Source organism: Myxocyprinus asiaticus, chromosome 49, assembly GCF_019703515.2.
Source record: "Myxocyprinus asiaticus isolate MX2 ecotype Aquarium Trade chromosome 49, UBuf_Myxa_2, whole genome shotgun sequence".
Taxonomy (NCBI): Eukaryota; Metazoa; Chordata; class Actinopteri; order Cypriniformes; family Catostomidae; genus Myxocyprinus; species Myxocyprinus asiaticus.
The window spans coordinates 4369672-4392839 of NC_059392.1; the positions used below are offsets into that span (position 1 = coordinate 4369672).

At 38.1% G+C, this 23168-nt stretch overlaps 1 protein-coding gene across 3 annotated transcripts in view; it reads right to left on the bottom strand.

Moving 5' to 3' along the window:
* The window catches only part of LOC127438114 (insulin receptor-like), a 96840-nt gene that overhangs the window by 42477 nt on the left and 31195 nt on the right, over nucleotides 1-23168 (bottom strand). For 2 of the 3 annotated variants that reach the window (XM_051693390.1, XM_051693392.1), the window contains exon 2: nucleotides 20017-20565. In XM_051693390.1, the coding sequence (XP_051549350.1) occupies nucleotides 20017-20565 (549 nt within the window). Of the gene's footprint in view, nucleotides 1-20016; nucleotides 20566-20756; nucleotides 20897-23168 lie in introns of those variants that run through there. The other variant, XM_051693391.1, reaches the window with a different exon arrangement.

Consider the following 23168-nt stretch of genomic DNA (forward strand, 5'->3'; position numbering starts at 1 on the left):
TTAACATATAAAACTTTTACATAAAATTTTTTTTATTAATTAGTAAATGTAGAAATTAACATTAACAAAATTAATAAAAGCTGTAAAGTATTGTTAATTGTTCATTCGTTACCTACTGTGTGACCTAATGTTAGTGTTATTATTTTAGTATTCCCCCACCTAAACAACTGCTCCTAAATTTACTAAAAATTGCTAAACAAAACCACACTATTGCTTTACTAATATTTTAAAGCTTTTTAAAATTAAAGTACCATTTATTAAAACAAAAATTCATTCTGAATATGTATCTTTACTCTTTAGAGTCATTCAATTGCGAATCGGGACTATATTTTTGCACTGTATTATTGTTATTGTTTGCATCATCACTAAATATCGGTAAAAACAATATCTATCAAAGTATTTTGGTGTTCAAGGTGTTAAGGTGTTCAAAAAAGAACCACTAATGAACCAAAGTCATATTAGTAGTACGATTCCAATATTTTTTAAAAATGGAACCGATTCTGAATAAGAACCGGATCTCTATTCCCAACCCAAACAATGACATATTTACAGAACAAGCTATGTCATCATATTGCTTGCATGAAGTACAAACATATTGCCTGATATGGCACAACGACCGCTGGAAACCCAAGAGCCATGGCTTCAGCAAATACAAAAACGCCCTCGTAAATAATAGGTAAGTTATGACGGATCATATGATCATCATAAACAATCTGATGATTTTTCTTTACCATGATGGTTTGTTCAGTCTGACAGTCAAAGTATGACCATGACATAAACACAATTTGTAACTGATTGAGTCATTTGCTTTAAAGAGGAGTGGCTGACTTATTAGTCAAACCATTTCAAAGATCAGTGAATGGCATAGAAATGGCAGTTTGTCAAGCAAACAAGAGGCCCCCCATTTGTTAATCGCTACATGTTGACTTAAGTACAGTACAGGTGATTGGGGTGTATCTGCCAAAAAACTACATTTCTGATGGAAAACAGCAAGAAAAGACACTTTCTAAACAGGCAGCAGTGGTTATGTGACACTTCCGTGGCTTGAAAACAATCCTCTCCCATCACCCGCAAGGAGGGAGGGCTTGTTTTGCTCGCAAACAAGTTATGCAATGCCTCCTCTATTCAATTCATTAAAGTCTTCCCTTTGGACAGCTCAAAGCTACTTATTCTACTCCCGGTTCCTGATAGAGGCACTCACGCTCATTAACAATAAGGAGTGGCCAGATACTCTTATTAAAACTCATATCTTTTATTTTTCAGTTTCTTGTTTTTGGCTAGTTTGTCGACCGATATGGGTTTTCAATGGTGGATGTCAATATATCTAGAGAGCAGCGAGGCCGATCGCCAATTTAATGCCCGATATAAATGTAACTTAATGATAGCAAATGAGATGTACACAAACACACTATTTACTCAATTTACAAAATAACTGAAAACAGAATTGCTATCCATTGACAAAGCTGTTGGTAGATTATGGAACTGACTCAAGTAGAAGCTAACACTTCTGTTAATCGGTCAAGAGGTCACAATTATCGGAGCGATAATATTAACATGGTCAAATATCGGCCAATTTTTTTAAACCGGGCACGAATGCCGGCTAGATGCGAGATTCGGTGAATCACAACTTTTTTGACTGCTCCTTGGGTAATTCTCACGAAACCTGTCAAGAAAATTTCCTGGTCCTATTTCATTCTAAAATCAAAAGAACAAATTATATTTTTGCTGTAGAAAGTGAAGCCTATTTTTAAGGCTATTAAGAGTTTTTACAGTGTGGCATTTCTTTTTTGACAGTTACAAACATTTTAACCCCCAGTTTTCATTACCGCAACATAATAAAGCCAATGTATGGCTTCAGAAAGACTTGCAATATAGCACACATTGTATGGACTACTTTTATGGTGCTTATATGGTGTTGACAAGCCCTGGTCACTCGCCGTGTTTCCACTATCGGGCCAAATGAGGGTGTGCCAGGGCCAGTTGCGTTCCCATTGTCACTTTTGGGCTTCATCGTGCCACCTCGGGGCTTTCTCGGGGCCAATGGCCTTTGGCCCGCCGATTACCCTTGGGCCAAACAACGGCAACTGGGGAGTGAGGCAGGGTCAATGTCAAAGGCGGAGTTTTGCCAAACTTGCCAAGTTGTGTATCCAGCTCACAACGATACAGGTTCGGGAAAAATGAAGAAATTGTGGGTACAGCACAAATCCATTAAAACACACAATGGAAAAAGCGGTGCCCAAAGAAAAAAAATGTTCCATGGTTTGAGATCATGGACGGTGTGCTGGGAGAGACCAATCGGGACACCATGGCAGTTACAGTCGGTCAGTTGTCAATGTTAAATTATCTTGCTAGTTAGCTAATGTTTACAAACGATATAAACTCGACATTCTATATAACTAGATAACATGATACCTCAGCTTGAGCTTCCCTCTTGCTTATGAAATGGACAGAGTTTGTGATGTTGGCACCAGGGCGGTGTGTTAAGGGCAGGTTTTAGGGCAACGCTATGGGGCTATTGGCCCGATGGTGGGAATGCTGATCGCTGGTCTCGTGGCTTGAATTCTGAGGTTATTGGTTCGGCTGGGCAGTTGATAGCCCTGACTCGCACTGGCCCGATAGTGGAAAAGTGGCTACTGTGTACTAGAGGTCGACCGATTCATAGTTTTTGGTCATTAATCGGCACCAATTTTTGCTTTTGGAAGTATCGTTTCTCTGCAAAAACCAACAAAGATAATGCGGCCAATAAATCTGCTTTTTGATCAGTTACCAGTTTTTATACAACACCTTAATTCTGGGTATCGGCAAAATCTACTATTGGTCGAACTATTGGTATGAACTGTGTAACGATTATTTTCAAAATTCTATTATACTGTTCCACAGAAGAAGAAAAAATAACATGCGAGTTTGGAACGAAATGAAAGTACGATTTTTGGGCGAACTGTCCCATTAATTACAATATCTTCTGTAGAAGAGTCTTCTAGATCTTCTAATGAAAGCTAGTCACTTCCACAGGCCCTATGAGAGCACTGATATCTGTGGAAGACAGAACAGCCTCAAAAATGCAGGAAACAATTCCAAATATTTTCTGTGAACTTCACAAAGATGCCAGATTCCTTGTCAGTATTGATTTGGATCGTTTCCCGTCATGCAAACCTCTGGGATACACCCGTCTGAACACACGGACAAATCATTACACGCACACACATTTGGTCTCCATCACAGCGGCCTCACTGTTGCCTAGCAACCCTGAAAACAGAAGCAGCCCATGTGTGCTCGACCCCTCCTAAGTTATTAATACAACCGACGTTTGGGAGCAGGCGTTCGACGCTTCCCGAGAAATAATTTGCTAGTTTTGTGCGCTCAAGGGAGCCAGTCGCTGTATTCGAGAATAGTCTTGGCTACATCTGATGTGATTCAAACTTCACAGGTACATTTAGTACCCCCATAAACTTATTTTAACATTTTTTGTGTGTCTATTTTCATAAAGTCTGGAGAAGTGGTCTTTTTAGTGCACAGAAAAAAGTTAGTAGTGTTTGCCAAGGCAAGCATCACTATTACTATTACTCATACTTAAGGTAATGTTTTTTCAAAACATGTAACTCTGCGATTCTCACGAAACCAAAAGAAAATGAAAGAAAATGTCATGATTATATTTAATGGCAAATCAATACATTTTTTTTTATTATTATATTTTGCTTAAAGAAAATGAAGCCTACATTTAGGACCATTAAAATCTTTTTTATTGTGCCATTATTTTCTGGACACTTAAACACTTATCTCCCAATTCTCTTTACCGGTACACTTTCGTATGTTTTACTTTTACTAATCCCATTGTTTTCAATGATGACTCTCATTACCGCAACATAGATGCTTTTGTACAATGCTTCATTTTATTTATTAAAATCAGCAAACATGAAAGGCAGTACCAAGGTAGTTCTACCATGATGCATTTAAATAATATATAATTTTTTTTACATTGCAATAATGAGAACTGTGGGGTAAAATGTGCGTAACTCATGAAAATAATGTCACAATGGCTTTATTTTCTATAAGCAAAATATAATTTCTTATTCGTTTCTTTTGATTTGAGTAAGTTAGTTCCAGGACATTTTCTTGACAGATTTCATGAGAACCACCCAATTCATGTAACTTTAAAAGTAACATAAATGATTTTTTTTTTTTTTTTTTTTTTTTTTACATTGACAATGTCTTGTTGATATTTAAAACCTTTCGATTAAAAAAACAGACCAAAAAACAACACCAAGGACAACAATTATGGTTAATCTAATCTTTTAATCTAGCTAATCCAAAGCAATTACAAACAGTTATTTAACAGTTAACTGAACAGTCAATAGCCACATGCAAAAACTTTCACTCCATTTACTTCCCCATGTTTACATGCGTGACGGAGGATTTAGTTTGTAAACTGCCCCTGTGCCTCTTCCTTTTCCGAAGAACATTGAACAGCTAAAAAAAAAAAAAAAAAAAAAACCTCACGAGTGCTAGACGAGAGAGGGCGGTTTGTCAGAATAGTGTGTCAGTAGTGCTATGCAAATGCAGGGCATAGAAACGCTGCCATTGATAACGTGGAAGATAGAGCTGTCTACATCTCCCTGAGGGCTTCCTCTTTAGCTAATGAATGGAGGCTGGCGTAGTCGGTATTCCGCTGCAGCCACACACAAACACACATGGAGGAAGTACAGCTGCTAAAGCTATCCTTCCGAAACAGCTATTCCAATACAATTTGCACTTCTTATTCAAATAAAAAGCCACCAAAAGACAGAACGCATGGCTTTATTTCGTCCATGGAACACAAAGGATATATTTTGCTTTTGGCTTCATTGGGTTTATTTGCCATATTGTAAGTAAATAAAGACTTCGGTCTGTCAAGTAAATAAAAAAGAAAAAAAGAAAACAACAACAAAAAAAAAAAAACAATGAAACCACAGTAAAAATCACAATTATAACGTGACAAATATGACAATTGCATCAATACCGTTTGTAGTTATGGACGTAGCCGCCATATTTAATTTAAGCCTTTATTAACCCTTCAAGCTCTGATGGTGTTTTTAAAGATTTCCTGTTTCAGTGGTATACCAAAAAATTAAAGGCTTATAACTCGACAAAAAGCCTAAGCAACTGCTGAAAAAAAATCACAAAAAAACTTGAGCCAAAAGTTCTTTACTTATTTTTCTGATTTAACAATATATATCAGGGTGTGAATAAGGTAGCTCCGAAAAACTGATTTTGTTTTGTTCCCAATTGTCAACTGTAACTGAGAAAAATTTGTTATAAAAGTTATAGCATTACAAAAGTAATTTATCCTACTGTCCAAAATCGTTTTAAGTGTCCAAAAGCCTCTCTAAACAAATAAAATATAATAACTGTACATAAGATCTATTTACACATGCAAATACAACAATCAGTAAGGATATGCTCTCTCTCCAAAGCATGGAGGCATGAGTAACGAGATCTCACAAGTTCCATTCTGTGTCATTTGAGCCATCATTGAGATCCATCATTGAGCACCATCTCCTGGTGGCCATATGTAATTAGAATGAAAGATCCTCTCTGCCCATATTTGGATGACTTTCACCTCTGGTTGCAGCGATCTGAATCCTAATACGATTGTATTGTGTTCCATGACGCTGGACAACGTACTACATCATTTCCGATGAAGTCATCTGATCCAGGAAAGCTAACATGTTTTTAACCAGTTGCACATTTTGCTTTGTGTGGATTATCTAACGATCTATGCATCCGATTATGTTGTGTGTGGGCTTGTTTTAAAGATAATCGCTTCCTCTAAGTAATGGTGATAATTTACACTATATGGTCAAAAGTTTATGGACACCCCCTTCTAATTAACGAATTTGGTTACTCCATTAAATCCAGTAAAGAAAAATAGCCCTTTTCTGTTCCAGCATGACAATGCCCCTGTGAAAAAAGTGAGGTCCATAAAGAAATGGTTTACTGTGTCTGGCGTTGAAGAAATTGACTGGCCTGCACAAAGCCCAGACCTGAACCCCACTGATCACTTTTGGGGTGAACTGGAACAGCAACTGTAAATCAGGCCCCATCGACCAACATCAGTTCCTGACCTCACTGATAGCCTTGTGTCTGAATGAGAGCAAATCCCTGCAGCCATGTGACTACATACAGTATAGTGGAAAGCCTTCCCAAAAGAGTGGAAGCTGTTATTACAGCAAAGGGGGAAATTGATGCCTAAGGTTTTGAAATCAAATGTTCATCAAGCACAAACTTGTCCACAAACTTTTGGCCATATAGTGTTCTGTTTATGTTTTGTGAAGTTATAAGCAAAAACACGGCAGATAAGCAACACCTGATTACATGTAACCTATTGTATATGTCAAAGATATGTCCTTAGCTATAATTCGCTATATTTTTCAGTTTTGTCACAATGCCAACATGCATTGTAAAGTACAGCTTTTAAGCTTTAAAACAATACCTATTTTGTGTTGGTTGGCTGCACTAAAGATTTCTTTAATTTACTAAAATTCATTATTGAATAAGTACATAAAAAAAAAAAAAAAAATGTTCAAAACTCTGTCCTTGTCTTACCCCGATTCACTACGGTAAGGCTACATTAATGATTTTCATTTTGAGCTGTCGGATTTGGCACGAAATCGCAGGCTTAATTCATTCATCCTTGCATATTTAAATCATGTCCGTAGGCTAAGAAAAGAAGGACCAGCTACTGTGTTGCGGCACGCGAGTGTCGGCTGGGAAAGCTATGGCTGTTCAGTCAGTTGCAATTCAGGACAGCAATCTTACTGAATCTCTGTCTGCGAGAATCAATCAGCGGCAGCTGCCAGAGGGCCTCATACTTCCTGTGCATACATCTTACACATATACTAACCATCTCACAGATGCAATATACTCTCTAACCTGCAACAAAATACCTACACAAACAGTAAAACTACGAAACACGATGTCAACACACTCACTTCCCCTCTTTCTAAAAACAAGCTGCTGCAAACAAACCGTCAGAACACACAGCGTGCTAACGCTCACAGACAGGATGCGAGTCAGCGCTCCATTGGTTCTTATGGTACTGAAGCACAGAGTACCTTTCAAAGTATTACACAGATAAAGTATCTGTGTCAGAGTTCAAGCAGCAGGGTAACTAAAGCCCTCTCGCTCACGTGCAGGATGAGCTTTGAGCTGGGAGGGGGCGACTGTGAGATGCCAGATCGCCTCTTTGACTCAATCAAGGGGGCTTTATGCAAGAAACACGGATTTTGCCTTCAGAACTTTTTGTAAGACTGAAGGTTAAAACTGGAACAAAAAGACCAAAAGTATGTGGCCGTTAATGAATAAAAACAAAAGGGTGTTAATAAACAATAGACGATCAATTAGTTGTTGTAAACAAATTTAACGGTCGATTATCAATTTGTCGATTAACCAACTCAGATGTATTAAAACACAGTGGACTGAAAATAAAAAATAAAAAAACGTAGGGTGTGACTTTAAGCCACTGTAAACTGCAGTATAAATGTTAACAATGTTATTTTAAATGACAATTTAAATGGGAAAACAAACCACTGGAAAGTCTGGCATTCTTAATATTTGAGAAATCCACAGCCACCTGCATGCTCTGTCGTTAAATATATTGGCTAATTTGACAATGCTTTCCGCTACCAATAAAAATGTATTAATCTCAGTTCTGTTTACGGTTTAAAATAATTCTGCAGATATTCCCTTTATGCATCTAATCCACACTACAATGTGTTTTCCTCCACCAAAAGCGCTCTCCATAACCGCATACTTTGGAAAACGATTGCATTAGGTAACTAAAAATGAAGGAGATTGGTATTTAGGATTGGTGTGGACGTGGTCTCAGTCTAGGGCCTTAATATAAGGTTCTTTAACTGAAAACAACAGTCAACGATTGCTTTAACTTCATCTGAAAGAGATTTAATCAAATGAAGTCAATGTTTTCTGTTAGATGAGGAAGACCAAGTATACTTTTTTCCAAATTCTGAGAAACGCTACAAAAGAAAAAGCCGTTGCTCGCTCAAGCTGTGCAGACGACCCTCCAGCTGTTCCACTGTGAAGATAAGTGTCGGCTACAGATTACAGAAAAAGAGCAGTAAAGTGGGAGAAAAGAATACTCGCAGGCTCTTTATCTGTCATGCCAAGGGCCTCTTTACTCTGATGTGGGAGCTAAATGACCCACTCTCGAATGGGTTAGGAAAAGCACACTTACCCTCTAGCACTTCCGAGGTGCTGATACTCGGAAAACCGTTTCACCTAACAATGGACAGAAGCGTCTACCTGTCCCGTAGACATCACCCGACACTTGACCCGCATAGATTTTTTTTGTTTGGCCACTGAGTTTATAAATTCTGCAGCTCTTGTAATGGACAAGAAAAGTGTCACTGAATGTCATTTTCAGCTGCCCAACAAGAATTGCTAACCTGCGAGCATCTCGGACGTGCCATGCCAAATTCGCTTCCACTTTGGAAACCGACTTCTAGACGTACACCATTAAGAGATGGAACCAAGAAGCAAGACAAACTGCTGCACAATGTGTCCTAAACAGGCCAACGCAATATGTTTCCAGCGAGACATAATTCATCTGTCCACACTGAAAACAAAAATTTTGCATGGCACAATCACAGCCAATAAGAACAAATTTGATGCAAAATATTTAGACGTGCACCATAAAGAGAGGGGACCAAGCAGCAAGACAAACTCCTTGACAATGTGTCCTATCCAGACATGACGCAACATGCTGCCATCAAGACATAAATCCTCTGTCCACACTGAAAACGAAAATGCTGTGTGATGCAGCACAATGACAGCCAATCAGAACATATTTGATGTATAATATTTAGACGTGCACCATTAAGAGAGGGAACGAAGAAGCATGATAAACTCCTTGACACCATGTCCTAACCAGTCATAGTCCAGCAAGACATAATTTGTCGATAGAAAACTATTCTTGAAAAAAACTTTTTTTGAAAACGAAAATGCTGTGCGACGTAGCACAATCACAGCTAATCAAACCATATCTGATAAATATATAGCTCTGTTGTGCAGGATTTTGGACCAATGATATTTCACTGTGGGAGGGCTACCCAGCGTGATGTTGCATGGAGTGTCAAAAAGTACTGTCGCTTGTTGCAATCGCAAATGGTTAGGGCAAAAAATCTGATTTACAAAGAGACATCTCTTACCGCTCGTTTTTTCTTGTCATGCCTGGTTAGGACACGAAGGACTTGAGTTCCTCAGTGTTAAAATGGTAAATAAATAAAGGCATGGTCACATTTACCTTTGCACAGGGAAATTCCATGGGGAAATGCAGTCATCTCAATGGGAATCTGCGCAATCGGGAATTTCGCCTGCTGGACTTCCGGTCGCAAATAACTTTTCTACGCAAATTTTGCATGGGGTTCAACTTTGGTGAACTCTGACATGCAAAATGGGATTGCATGGCGTACATTGTGCACCTACACCCACACACTATAACCTACATAATATGACCTATGTAAACCCTACGCCCTACATACTATGCCCTATATTCTACAACCTACACCCACATACTATAACCCTCATTATGTGCCTTGCGTATTACATGACAAGCCCAGCACACTATGGCCTACATACAATACCCCACACCCTACATACTACAACCTACGTCCCGACACTATGCCCTACATACTACATTAAAGTCCCTCTCCAGTCACTGGTTTAACCCCTAAAAACTCATCTTTGTTCGTCAAAATTACATATTTAAAAGTTTTTTTTCAATGAAATAATCCCTTCATGCCTTAAAATGGCTTAGATATAACTCTACACCTTTGCCTCATTTAGTATACGTGGATCTATGAATATGCAAATTAGTCCCCACCTCCATCTCCACTCACCCCTGTACCGCTCGCCTGCAGCTCGAGCTCGCTGTGTCCCCAGGATAAATTGATAGAACCGCGTTGGGCTTCAATATAAGTTTAGTGGCAAAACCTATCTGTTTTTGGGTAACATTTTCAAAACAGTTCTCTGGAAAATGACTACTGCAAAACAGAATTTTCTCTGGAAGTTTTGCTGGGACATTATGATTTTTCCAAATAAACTGCACCCATTTACACCTTACATACTATGACCTACATCGTATGCCAAACTAAAGGGCGACGGGAAGGATTAGTAAAGATAATAATGCTTCCACTCTATCATCTAAGCTACCGCAAAACCATGGCAAGTCAAAATATGAATGAAAGACCTCAAGAACATCTGGGCGTGTGGTATATTTGTTTCTAAATTTGACTACAAGACAATTTGTGTGCACTTCTGTTTTCTCGACCTTTCATGCAGAGCAGGTGACTAAAAACAAACTCATTAGCAACAGTGTGCTTGACCACATGCAAAAAACTAGTTCCACTGCAAACAACCAGTAAAGAGGATCTTCTACTTTTGATATTTACATGAAACGCCAAACCCAAGCTTGCAGTCTGTAGTTTAAACCTTTAGCTACTGAATGCAACACCAGGGCGTCTTGTTAAAATCCATCTGTTCTGTGTTTTACATGTGGAGCTATTCAAACTACAAGAACTATTTGTACAAGTATATGACTCTGATCAAGACAAAGCAGTTTAGAATTAGGTAAAACAGACATATAGACATGTCCATGAGGTACATAGTCTCCAATAATCTCCTTGTAAGAAAAAACAAACATGTACACTAATGATACACAGTCTTTTCCTAAAGGTTAGAGTTTTGCACTGAGATTTATGTATGCGTTATCTCTTACTGAAGGTCATAATGAAGATCAGGGGATGCAGAATCCTTCAACTTGACCATGACAACAGGAAAATCAGCTTCCTTAAACTCACTGAACCTTGTTATCTCCGCAGAGCAAATGTGTTTCCAGTGTGTGGGAGATTTATGACTGGACGTTTTAAGGAATATGAGTGAGAAATTCACAGTATGAGCTACGAGAACATCACAACATTCAGAAGTATGAATTGGGGCTGGGCTTATAGATAAACGGATGATAAAAACGCTTCATTAAATGAGAAATACAAGTTCAAATTGTTGAATTGATGTTTTGAATCAATTCACTAAACACAGTTTGAACTGATTTACAGAAATTAACCGAAGATTACATCTATCTCCCATTTTTGCTATTAAAGTTTGAATCAAAAATTAAATAAGTCTTAAAAAGTAAGTTAAGTCTCAATGATCTCATAGAAGTCACGACACAAAGGGATTCCCAAATTAGTCTAATAACACCATCTAGGAAACGTATTGGCAAAATAACATACTTTACATACATATTCACAATGTTCGCAGTGTTGCCAGCAAAATGTCAAAATCTATTACGAATGTGTGATATTGCCCAGCCCAAGTATGACTATATCATCATTTGTAAAAATCTGCGGCAAACACGAGGTGGTAGCGAAATGTTTATGTACACTAACATACCAGCAAACCAACGTATGCGTTATTTGGCTACAACTTTACAATGAAAGACTGACAACATGAGCTTCTGTTATTTTTTGCTCTAATATTATGCTTCCCAAATCTTTATCTTTCAGTACTTATAGTCGTAGCATTAAACTGGAGCAAAATTGAGTTTAGATGGCCTTAATGTGGATCTTTAGCTACCAAACCAAAGAGACATTTTGTTTGCTCAGTTAATCAGGTTAAAGTCAGGTTCAATTGATCTAGAGTAAAATGTCCACAATGTACAATACTCTGACATCATCACAGCAGAAAAAAAATGGCCATGACAACAAAAGAGCTAGCAGCTGATGAACTTTGTGCAACAGAACAGCACAATAACAGATCACGGTGTGCTAGAGGAAAAGATATCATTCATCTAAAGATCTAGTGTTTGCACTCTTGGTCTTTCTGTCGGCCCCTTTGTATCACTCTTTTTATATTCTGTTTGCTTTATTGCCGTTTTCAAAAAGGAACATTTATTAGGGCATTGCTCCCTCAAAGAGTTTAGTGATGAATCATGATATTTCTTTGGAAAAAAATAAACTCTTTAATGGTGTTGTAATGTAAAATTACAGGAAATCAGACAAAATATATCCAAGTAAGATGTTTAAAGTATGAAAGCTATAAGAACATCACAACATTTAGAAGTATAGCTACGATATAGCCAAAAATACATATATCTTATGATATAAAGTGGGATCCAAAAGTCTCAGACCACAAGTGAGAAAGCCACTAATGGAACTTTAGCATTTCCCGAATTTAATAAACATGTAAAAATGAGAGATTATATTAGCAGCATAACAATTTCAGAGAAAACCTCAATTGAAAAATTAACATGAATTTCAAAATGTCTTAGTATTTCATATGTCCCACTTTTCAAGGCTTATTTTCCACACCATGTTTGACTAAATGTACAACATATTTTTACAAAACCATTTAAATATATATGAAAAATACTACCGTTTTAAAAACATTGCCGGTTTCGTATAAAATTATATAATGAAATTCAACCCGAGTAGCATTCCCATTACATAAACTATGTTTATTGTCTAGTTATTAGGGGCAATTCTTTCTCAAATGATTCTGAATCAATTCTCAAAAGAATCAGAATCGATTCTGAGTTCAGTTTAAATTGCGGCAGCGCAGTGGCGCACGCCAGATATAGAAACAAAGACGCGCTTTAAACACATACACTAAAGTCAGGTGCACAAACAAGACTGCAGACTAGGTGTATCAAACACATGACAAACTGTGCCAAAATGAAACTATGATCCCAGAATTCTGTCACAAACCCACGCACACGTCAACAAACACATAAAAAAAAAAGATGAGCTCACCTGTTATCGCTCCAATTTACACACAACGGGTGAAACGCAGCAGAAAATAATGACGAGGCACCGGTTCGTGAGACATGGGTGAGGTTTCAATTTAATAATTTTCTTTTTCCCAATGCCTTTCTCTTCTCTTGCGCGCTCTCCATTTAATTGGCTTTTGCTTAGTGCCGAACACTCGCTTGTCAGGACAGTTCGCACACCTGAAGGGTTTGAAATCCATCGTAGCATTTGTGACGGGGTCGTGTGGTCTACTTGCAGAGAAAACAGATGGAATAGTGCGTATGAGATGCTTGATACATTTCTGAAGCAACAACCGCCCTATTTAAACCGCGTTACTATCACCTGTGCAGGTGAGGAGAAGATGACAGCTGCACTCTCATAGAAGCAGATATATCTCTCATCCTCAGTGGTAAAATACGCTGGCTACCACACCTGGAGTTCGCTAGCTCGCTAGTTCGAATCCCAGGGTGTGCTGAGTGACTCCAGCCAGGTCTCCTAAGCAACCAAATTGGCCCGGTTGCTAGGGAGGGTAGAGTCACATGGGGTAAACTCCTCGTGGTCGCTATAATGTGGTTCGTTCTTGGTGGGGCGCGTGGTGAGTTGAGCGTGGTTGCCGCGGTGGATGGCGTGAAGCCTCCACACGCGCTATGTCTCCGTGGCAATGCACTCAACAAGTCACGTGATAAGATGCGTGGATATATATATATATATATATATATATATATATATATATATATATATATATATATATATAAATCAGTTGAAGTAATAGTAAAACAATTGTGTTTTGATGGAGAACCAATTTATTTTTTTTCTTGTGCTTTTTAAGAGACTGAGATACTCTTTTAAACTATAGAACCATTTATTTAATATTGTGGAATTTCCATGTTTTGTTCACAGCTCATACTGAATGTAAAAGACCAGTTTATGTAATGTGACTCATTCTGGTTTTTGAAAACAGATGTTAAATAAAAAGAGTAAAAGAAATTGAAGAAACTGAAAAAAAAATTGGAGGACAAGATGCATCGAGAATCCTTTTTATAATCGAATCGTTACCCTTTGAATCATAATCAAATCGAATCATGAGGCCAGTGAAGATTCACATCTCTACTAGTTATTATCTGCTCCATTCTGAAAACTGCGAGTCCAAAACACCAATTCAACCCAACACTGTTAAACATCCGCCTACTTACTCTACTTCAAGCACATTGTTCTTCTCTTGCTAAGAATGGAACACAACGCTTATTGAAGCACCTGTACTGATTTTATCTTTCCACTCAACCTCACGTTTAAACTTGAAACGGTTACTACACTTACACAAAATGCTTGCTTGGCACCAAAAAAAAAAAAAAAAAAAAAACCCAGCTTATTTTATTCTTGAATGGATCATGGTTTTATTTAGCCCTGTCTAATTCTTCGACATTGTTGACCCTTACGTTCATTCATTTGGTGGATGCATTCACAACCAATTCAATGAATACAGTTAGTGCATTTAAGAAGTAGTAGCTTAAAGCCCAGAGTATACTTTGGGTACTTATGTGTGCACTAAAATGGTACTGTCTCTTAAAGAGTACCGGCGACAGTTCTGCAAGCGTTTACGGTTGAATGGATGATTGTATATTAACATGAAAAGAGCTGCATGGTTGTTTTTACCTCATCCGTGCGATGTGCAATTAGAATTAATGTTTCTTTTTACTTTCTGATCAACAACTGACATTATTCAATGAAAATTAAGCACATGGATCTCATCTTTGTACACACATTGGGCCTCATTCATGAAAATTGGGGAGTATATACGAAAGAATTGGGGAGTAATTTCAGCGTAAAATGGAGCTTCCCGAAAACTTTCCGCTGGATTCACGAATGCTTCGTACTCCCCAGACTTGTTAGTACAACTTGTGTTTGTTAGTGAATTCCAGATGTTCGTAAATACCGTGTGCAAATTCATTCACAACTGTCATAATCCATGCCCATGAAAACACCATATAAGGAAGGCTTCAGACTCGCTAGTAAATGACAATAGGAAGCTTTTAACATACATGCGAACAGTAATAAAAGTTCAAATTGTAAAACACTGACTACCACCCCTGGAGTTGCGAGTTTGAATCCAGGGCATGTTGAGTGACTCCAGCCAGGTCTCCTAAGCAACCAAACTGGCCCGGTTGCTAGAGAGGGTAGAGTCACATGGGGTAACCTCCTCGTGGTCACGATTAGTGGTTCTCGCTCTCAGTGGGGCGCATGGTAAGTTGTGCGTGGATCGCGGAGAGTAGCATGAGCCAAGTTTTTTTTTTATTATTCAATAAATGCATGATGTTTCCAAAGTCAATGAGTAATCGTGTTAAATAATCGTGATCTTAATACTGACCAAAATAATCGTGATTATGATTTTTGCCATAATCAAGCAGCCCTAGGACACACTGCAGCCAAATAAGGTACATTTCTTTCAGAGTGTGCGCTCATGAGACACAGCATGCAGTGAAAGGATATCTGTGCTACAGCTCTTCACCACTAAACAACTCAATCACTGGTGAATGAAACATGAATATTTACTAGCCAGTGGCTAATAAAAGAAATTTTTTAGTCACATAGTGCGAAATTTGGTTGTATATGCAGTTGTAGCAAGCATGCGCCAACCACCTGTGTATGCGCGCACAGTCAAATTAAGTCTTATTTTGAAAGACTGAGCTTTCGACTGTACGCAGATGCTAAGCATTTGCGTCAAAACCAAAGTATACTTTGGGCTTAAGTTAACATGAAAGGCAAACTATTGCATCCGCAACCCTATATCACTTCTGTAACATTTATACTTTGGGAATTGACCCTTCGCTAAGCTCCACCCTTCCTTGATTAGAGTTGCTCGCTCTGACAAGCTCTGCAGAACTCCCCATAGGAATGAATGGGAGATTGTTGTAAACGGCGCGCTTTTTGGCAAAATATTCTCATAAACGGAATGGATAATATTATTACGTGGGCTGGAATGAAGACTGACATTGTAAGACATGTATTTGATGTTTTTTGTAAAATAAATTGTTAAATTACATAGTAATTTGAAAACTGTGCAGACTGTCAATCAGAATTTAGGCAAACGATTTTTACAGTCACTTGAAAAGAGAAAAGTGTTATTTAATAGCAATTAAAAACCTGATAACATTAGTGTAAGTAAAAAGAACTGCTTATAAAGTTTCATAACACACTCATTTTAATGCTGTGAACTCTTTATTTACTAATCGCCTTTACTAAGACCTGAATCAATACCTAAATGAATTAATGTTAAAGCTAATAATTTACCTTGGTGAAAATGTAGGGTGTCCTCGCTGATGTTATACGTTCATTTTGGAATGACGCACTTTAATCCGTAGCATACTCTTCTCAATATTCATTTAAAGATTTGTTTTAAAAAGATAGAAAAAGCACTGCGTGTATCTTCTCTGGGTACCTCGTGTCACTATTACAAGTGACCCAGCAACAACAATTTTCACAGTCAATTTTAATCCCAACAATTTTGGGATTATTTCGATAAAATCCCACTTAAAACTACTCAAACATACATTACTCCCATAGGCCCCTATTGTAAAAAAGCAAGCGTATGTCAGAGAAATGGCGACGGGGCAACAGTTGCTAAGACAGGATTGGTCAGAAACGCATTTAAGGCGGGGCTTAGCGAAGGGTCAACTTATTGATTGGATCGTGAAAAGTGGGTGTTCCAAATATTATCCAATAGCCCGCATGACCTATGTGACATCAGCGGAAAAAGGAATGTTGTTTCAGAGGCGAAGCAACTTTTTAACTTTTTATAAAAGATATATGATGACAATTTTTTTTTTTTTTAAATAGGATAAGGTGCACAGATAATAGTGTATAGGAAGGCCATGAATGTTTCCTGAACACTCCCCCCATCTACCATTGGTTGACATACAGATAGTCCCACACCAAACTCACGCCATTGGTCGAGGCAATATTTTGATAGCAACACAGAGCCACAGTGTTTACACTTTTTGGTAAATTCATCATACATATGGCACACTTGTAGTCGCCTGTGCATATTAAGCTGTGATAGGTATTTTAATATAGAAGAAATGACACAAGAAAGAAACAAGAAAATGCAAAGTTTGCACTAAACAAGCACTACGGTGAACAGGTTCTGTTTATCTGGTGGAAGGAGAGTCCGCGTTTCTCTTGGGATGTGGGATCTTGCTGTCGGGTTACACACTCGCTCACCCCCAACGCTTGCCCAAATAAAGCACCAATGCATCATGCTACAGAAATGGGGTCTGCTTAGACATTACGCCCGACTAAACTTTCACCTATCACATGACAAAAAGTGGCTCGAGTCATGCATGCCTGCTGCCCTTTGAAAAGCAGGGGACATCTCATAGTTGCCAATGTGGACCTTTATTTGGGCTGAAGTCAGACTGTCAGGCCATCATTGGCCTTCCTGAAAAACCTGACATCATCGACATGAAATCAGCCTAGTTACAAACAACTACACCAATCAGGGATATGCAAAACTACATATTGTCAAAATCGTCTAGTACAGGGGTTTCCAACTGGGAACTTGAATAGTCTAGTTCATTGGCTGTCTGAATGACTTGTCAACTAGCTGGTCTTTAGGAAGCCAAAATAATTAGGCTGGTTTAAGGTCATGATTTCCACCAAAAATACATCAAACAGATGCATTTAGTAAGGGGCAGCTAAAAAATATTAAATTAAGACTCACTAACTGACTAGATTGGTTTTTGTGCAATGCAAAATTTGAAAAGTTCCTATGTACATTAATGCACTTTTTAACTGATTATTGATTTCTGGGTTTTTTGAAGCTGCATGAGCTAACCGAGCCCTTCCATCACATTTTCCTCCAAAACCAGAATGGAAATGGAAGTAAACAAGGTACTTGAGTAGAATCTGGTTGAATGAGGTGTGAAGTGAATGGAGAACAGAAGAGGTACATGCTGAACCGTCAGACTGCCAGAACGCAAAAAAAATCAACATGAGTGGCGGGGCGACAGCTGCTGTAAGATTGGTATTTGCAGGCACTGTCCTTTCTTGTTCATCTTGGTTATTGTAGGCAGTTTTGACTTGCAAATCAAGCCGTCACCCAAGCCTCTACTACATGCAGGAGATAGTTAATGGGCTAGTCGCGAGGTTGGGTTGCTATGGCTGCTGAGACAGAGCGTACACCATACACAACCTATTTCAGGGCTAATTAGCACAATGTCAGTCCACAAGCGACTAAATTAAAATCAATGTTTCCTTAATTGGCAACACCATAAGTAAAAGCGACTATGGGGATTCTGAGGCAGCTGAGAGCCCAACAAGCACAACACAAACAATATTTAAAGCTAATATTTTAACCACGTGGCTCCAATGCCTCATTTCCGGAGTAAATAAAAACTAATCATGGGTGAGCAGTTTTCCTAAAACGCTTGCTTTGTGGATCTCACGAAAACACATACAGGTCATATTTTACTCCCAATTTAAAAGAAAATTAAGCCTATATTTAGGTCCAGAGGTTTTCATTATCACATTATTTTCATGACAGTTAAGCGCATTTTCACTCCAAATTCTCATTACCGTAATGCGGCAGCAGGTTTTACTTTTTCTTCATGGTGATTCTCATTAGATTCTCATTACTGTAATACAATAAAAGTAAATGTAATGAGAGTGTAAAATCTAATACGGTATTTTTACTTAAATATTTATTTAAATAATTTTATTAAACATTTATTGAATATTTATTAAATAAATACATCTTAAATATTTATGTACATTTTATATTAAAATATAGAAATATAATATAGAAAATACTATTTAAAAATATGTACAAATATATTTAAATAAAAAATAATTATTTTACTTAAATAAAAATGCAGTACAAATACCATGATCTGTAAACATTTCACTAAATATATACTTTTTTTTTAACTGCATTGATAAGAATGAGTTTTTTTTTTTTTTAGCATTACGGTAATGAGAAATGGAGGGGAATGCTTAATTGTCATGAAAATAAATTCACAATGCACAAAATCTTAATGAATGTAAAAAAAGCTTCATTTTCAAGCAAAAGTTTAATTCCTAATATATTTCTTTTGATTTTGGGTGAAATATGAACTAGACATGTTTTTATTTATTTCTTTATTTTTTAACCCCTTTTCTCCCCAATTTGGAATGCCCAATTCCCACTACTCAGCAGGTTCTCGTGGTGGCGCGGTTACTCACCTCAATCCGGGTGGCGGAGGACAAGTCCCAGTTGCCTCCGCTTCTGAGACCGTCAATCCACGCATCTTATCACATGACTCATTGTGCATGACACCGCGGAGACTCACAGCATGTGGAGGCTCACGCTACTCTCCGCAATCCACGCACAACTTACCACGCACCCCATTGAGAGCGAGAACCACTAATCGTGACCATGAGGAGGTTACCCCATGTGACTCTACCCTCCCAAGCAACCGGGTCAATTTGGTTGCTTAGGAGACCTGGCTGGAGTCACTCAGCACACCCTGGATTCGAACTCGTGACTCCAGGGGTGGTAGTCAGCATCAATACTCGCTGAGTTACCCAGGCCCCCAACTAGACATGTTCTTGACAGGTTTTGTAAGATTCACTCACTGGTCCACAAGTAAATCAAAATCACTTTTTCCTTAATTGGCACCAAGACCACAGCCTTAAAGTACACAGACTTGCAGGCAGTATTTTAAAGAATTTGATTTACTATTAAGTAAAAAAAGGAATGGTGCACTATTGCCTCATTTTAATGATAAATAAAAACTAATTGATAGTGACCGTTTCCCTAAAACACTTGCACGCTACACCAGTGGATCACAATTGGTTTTACTTCAGGATCCAGATTTTACATTGAACGTCAAGAGGTGCCCAAAAACAGTCCCAAAACCTGTACCCAAATCAGCTTTAATATAGTCTAGGTTGTATTTATTTTTAGTTTGCATAGTTTTGTGACTTTCGAGGATGAGCGCATGTCGTGCAACCTGCCCACGTTTGCCTAATTTGGCAGATGGGCTTGCTCCAAAATACCACAGATTTTGACTGCACTGCCTTTGAAATCAACAACAAAAAGATATCGCAATCTTTGCATTTGTTTGTACCTACGTTACGCAACCAGATCTGCGATTAATTTTTTGGTTGCGACGCACAAGTTCAGAACCAATTTGCTACAACACACCACCAGCTTCGAAAGAAGAAACAAAACGCAACTCACTTCTCTGGCAATGATTCTGGTTCCAGCAGCGTTCACCATAATGATCGTTGATGGTCGTCTGTGTGCAGGTGATCTTCCCCGTGATGGTTCCTGGGCAAACGTCTCCACACTCCCTATGGTCCTTGTTGGCCATTAAGTATTTATCCTCCGCCGAATCCAAGATCTTGGACCAATCGATGGTGGACAAGTAACACAGATCCGGATTCTTCTCGATCCGCACCGATCCCCGAGTGATGTTGGTCAGACTAAGGAGGCCGATTTCCTTCAGTTGGAGCATTTCAAACATGACCAGGGCATAGTTGAAGAAGAGGTTGTTGCCGCGGATGACTGTGAGGTTCGGGAACAGGTCGCTGAGACTCTCCAGGCCGTAGACACGGAAGAGAAGAAGGTAGTCCGTAATGATGACTAGTTTCGGAAAGCTGAGGCCACGGAAGTCTTCTAGTCTGGTCTTGAACATGAGCAGGATTTTTAGATGGCCTTCGATTACCGTGCAGTTCTCAAGAACGCACAGATTGGTTGCATTGTTGCGGATGTCTATGCTGGGGCAAACTGCAATGAGAAAAAAATGGAGAGTGATTAGCATGCTGTATGATGGAGTTTATTTGGCACACGGTTCCTTCGTAAATAACTTCAACATCAGTATATAATATTAATGGCTAGTTGTTGCAAATTCAGTTTACATGAGTAAAAACATCTTTAAATATACTTTGCTTAAAACATGATTAATAATTTAATTCTACCTTGCAATATGTTTACAAAGCCTTTAAAGGAGTTCATTTTTTTTTTGTATGATTCCATGTTCAACATGAAGATGCTGTTCAGACCTGAATGTGCTGTTGCTCTAAAAAGCTAGAGACAGCGAAACGAAGACAATAGAACGCAGGCATCTTTAAGCACATTTTAAAAGTTTAGGTTATTTATAACCTGACAGGGTGTTAAATAAAGCAACGCTCCTGTAAAAGATGCTGAAAAAAAAAAGATGCGGCGCAATTGTCAAAGACATGTTGTTGCGCTTAAAAGCTAGACACAGCGAAACGAAGAGAATCGAACGGACATTTCTAAGCGCATTTTTAAAAGTTTAGGTTATTTATAACCTGACAGGGTGTTAAATAACACAACGCTCCTGTAAAAGATGCTGAAAAAAAAAGATGCGGTGCAATTGTCAAAGACGTGTTGTTGCGCTTAAAAGCTAGACACAGCGAAACGAAGGGAATCGAATGCAGACATTTCTTAGCGCGTTTTTAAAAGTTTAGGTTATTTATAACCTGACAGGGTGTTAAATAAAGCAACGCTCCTGTAAAAGATGCTGAAAAAAAAAAGATGCGGTGCAATTGTCAAAGACGTGTTGTTGCGCTTAAAAGCTAGACACAGCGAAACGAAGGGAATCGAATGCAGACATTTCTTAGCGCGTTTTTAAAAGTTTAGGTTATTTATAACCTGACAGGGTGTTAAATAAAGCAACGCTCCTGTAAAAGATGCTGAAAAAAAAGATGCGGTGCAATTGTCAAAGACGTGTTGTTGCGCTTAAAAGCTAGACACAGCGAAACGAAGGGAATCGAATGCAGACATTTCTTAGCGCATTTTTAAAAGTTTAGGTTATTTATAACCTGACAGGGTGTTAAATAAAGCAACGCTCCAGTGCAAGATGCTGAAAAAAAAAAAGATGCGGTGCAGCGGTCAAACACGTGTTGTTACGCTAAAAAGCTGGACATAGCGTAACGAAGAGAATCGAACGCAGACATCTCTAAGTACGTTTTTTTAAAAGCTGACGTTATCTTAACTGATGCAACGCTCCTGTGCAAGATGCTGAAAAAAAAAAAAACAAGACGCGGCGCAATGGTCAGATGTGCATTAAGTGCATGTTTACATAGAAAAACAATTGAAAGACACTAAATTAAGGTATTTGCATTTTATGCTGAACAAAAAATTTGTATTTAATAGTTTATCACAATTATTTCTATGATAGTTAATCATCAGTCAAAATTTCCTGATTGTAAGATATTAAGTAAAACAAAAGCATGTAAATTCACATGTACAGACCATCCTAACAGATTATCAACACTATGTAATGCATAAAGTGTGTCTCCGCAGCTGCTTTTCTTAGTTAATTCATAATCGAGTCCCGCGCACGCGGAGACGAGGCAGAGAGAATTCATTTGCAAAGCGATTCTCAACAAGAGAGCATCTGCTAATGGATAACATCAAGCAGAATTCCATTCAGAGCTGCTCCATTGATTCACCATCAAAAGAATTCTCACAGGGCTTTTTCAACGGTTAGGGGGGTTCCTCTTCGCTTCTGAAATCATTACAAAATATTCACTGTGGACTATTCATTTAAAATACTGTACTAGAAACACCCATTAGATATTCAATACAAAATCATTTTCTTAATCAGTATGTGTGTCTACTTTTCCAGTAAAAACATCATTAAATCTAGATTTAAGCAGAAGCTAAATTTATGAAGACTCCTTCATTCAGAGAATATATACGTTTAATCAAGTTTAATTTTTAAACATACCACACTTGCAAATAGTTATTTCTTGTTTTATGCATAAATCTCTCTCTCTCTCTCTCTCTCTCTCTCTCTCTCTCTCTCTCTCTCTCTCTCTCTCTCTCTCTCTCTCTCTCTCTCTCTCTCTCTCTCTCTCTCTCTCTCTCTCTCTCTCTCTCTCTATATATATATATAGTGAGATATATTCTTAAAGCAAGGAAGAAAATAAACAAATAGTGTGGGAAAATAAAAACAAATAAAAAATAAAACTGTATATATATTATCTAAAAATCTTACACAATTTTGTTTTAAGTAAACACTGATATAAGAATTCATTTATTTATTTATTTTCAGTTTATTGTTAAAAAGAACGATATGCAAATTAGTGACTACGACAAATTCTTAGCAGCAAAATCTCCACTGAAAGGAAATCCCTGTAAAACAAAGACCTTTTCAGACCAATGTTTTTCTCGTGGAGACAAAGAGAGCATGTGATCTGTGGTATGAGCAGGTGTCCAAGTCCTTAAGACTTTACTGATCACAACCGACTCGGTTTTTCTCCATCTTTCTGCAGACAGCAGTTCAAATGTCGTTATCTGGGCAAATGGTTTTCCCATTGTGGTCTGATATGTCAGTTTTACCTCATCTTATCATGAGATGG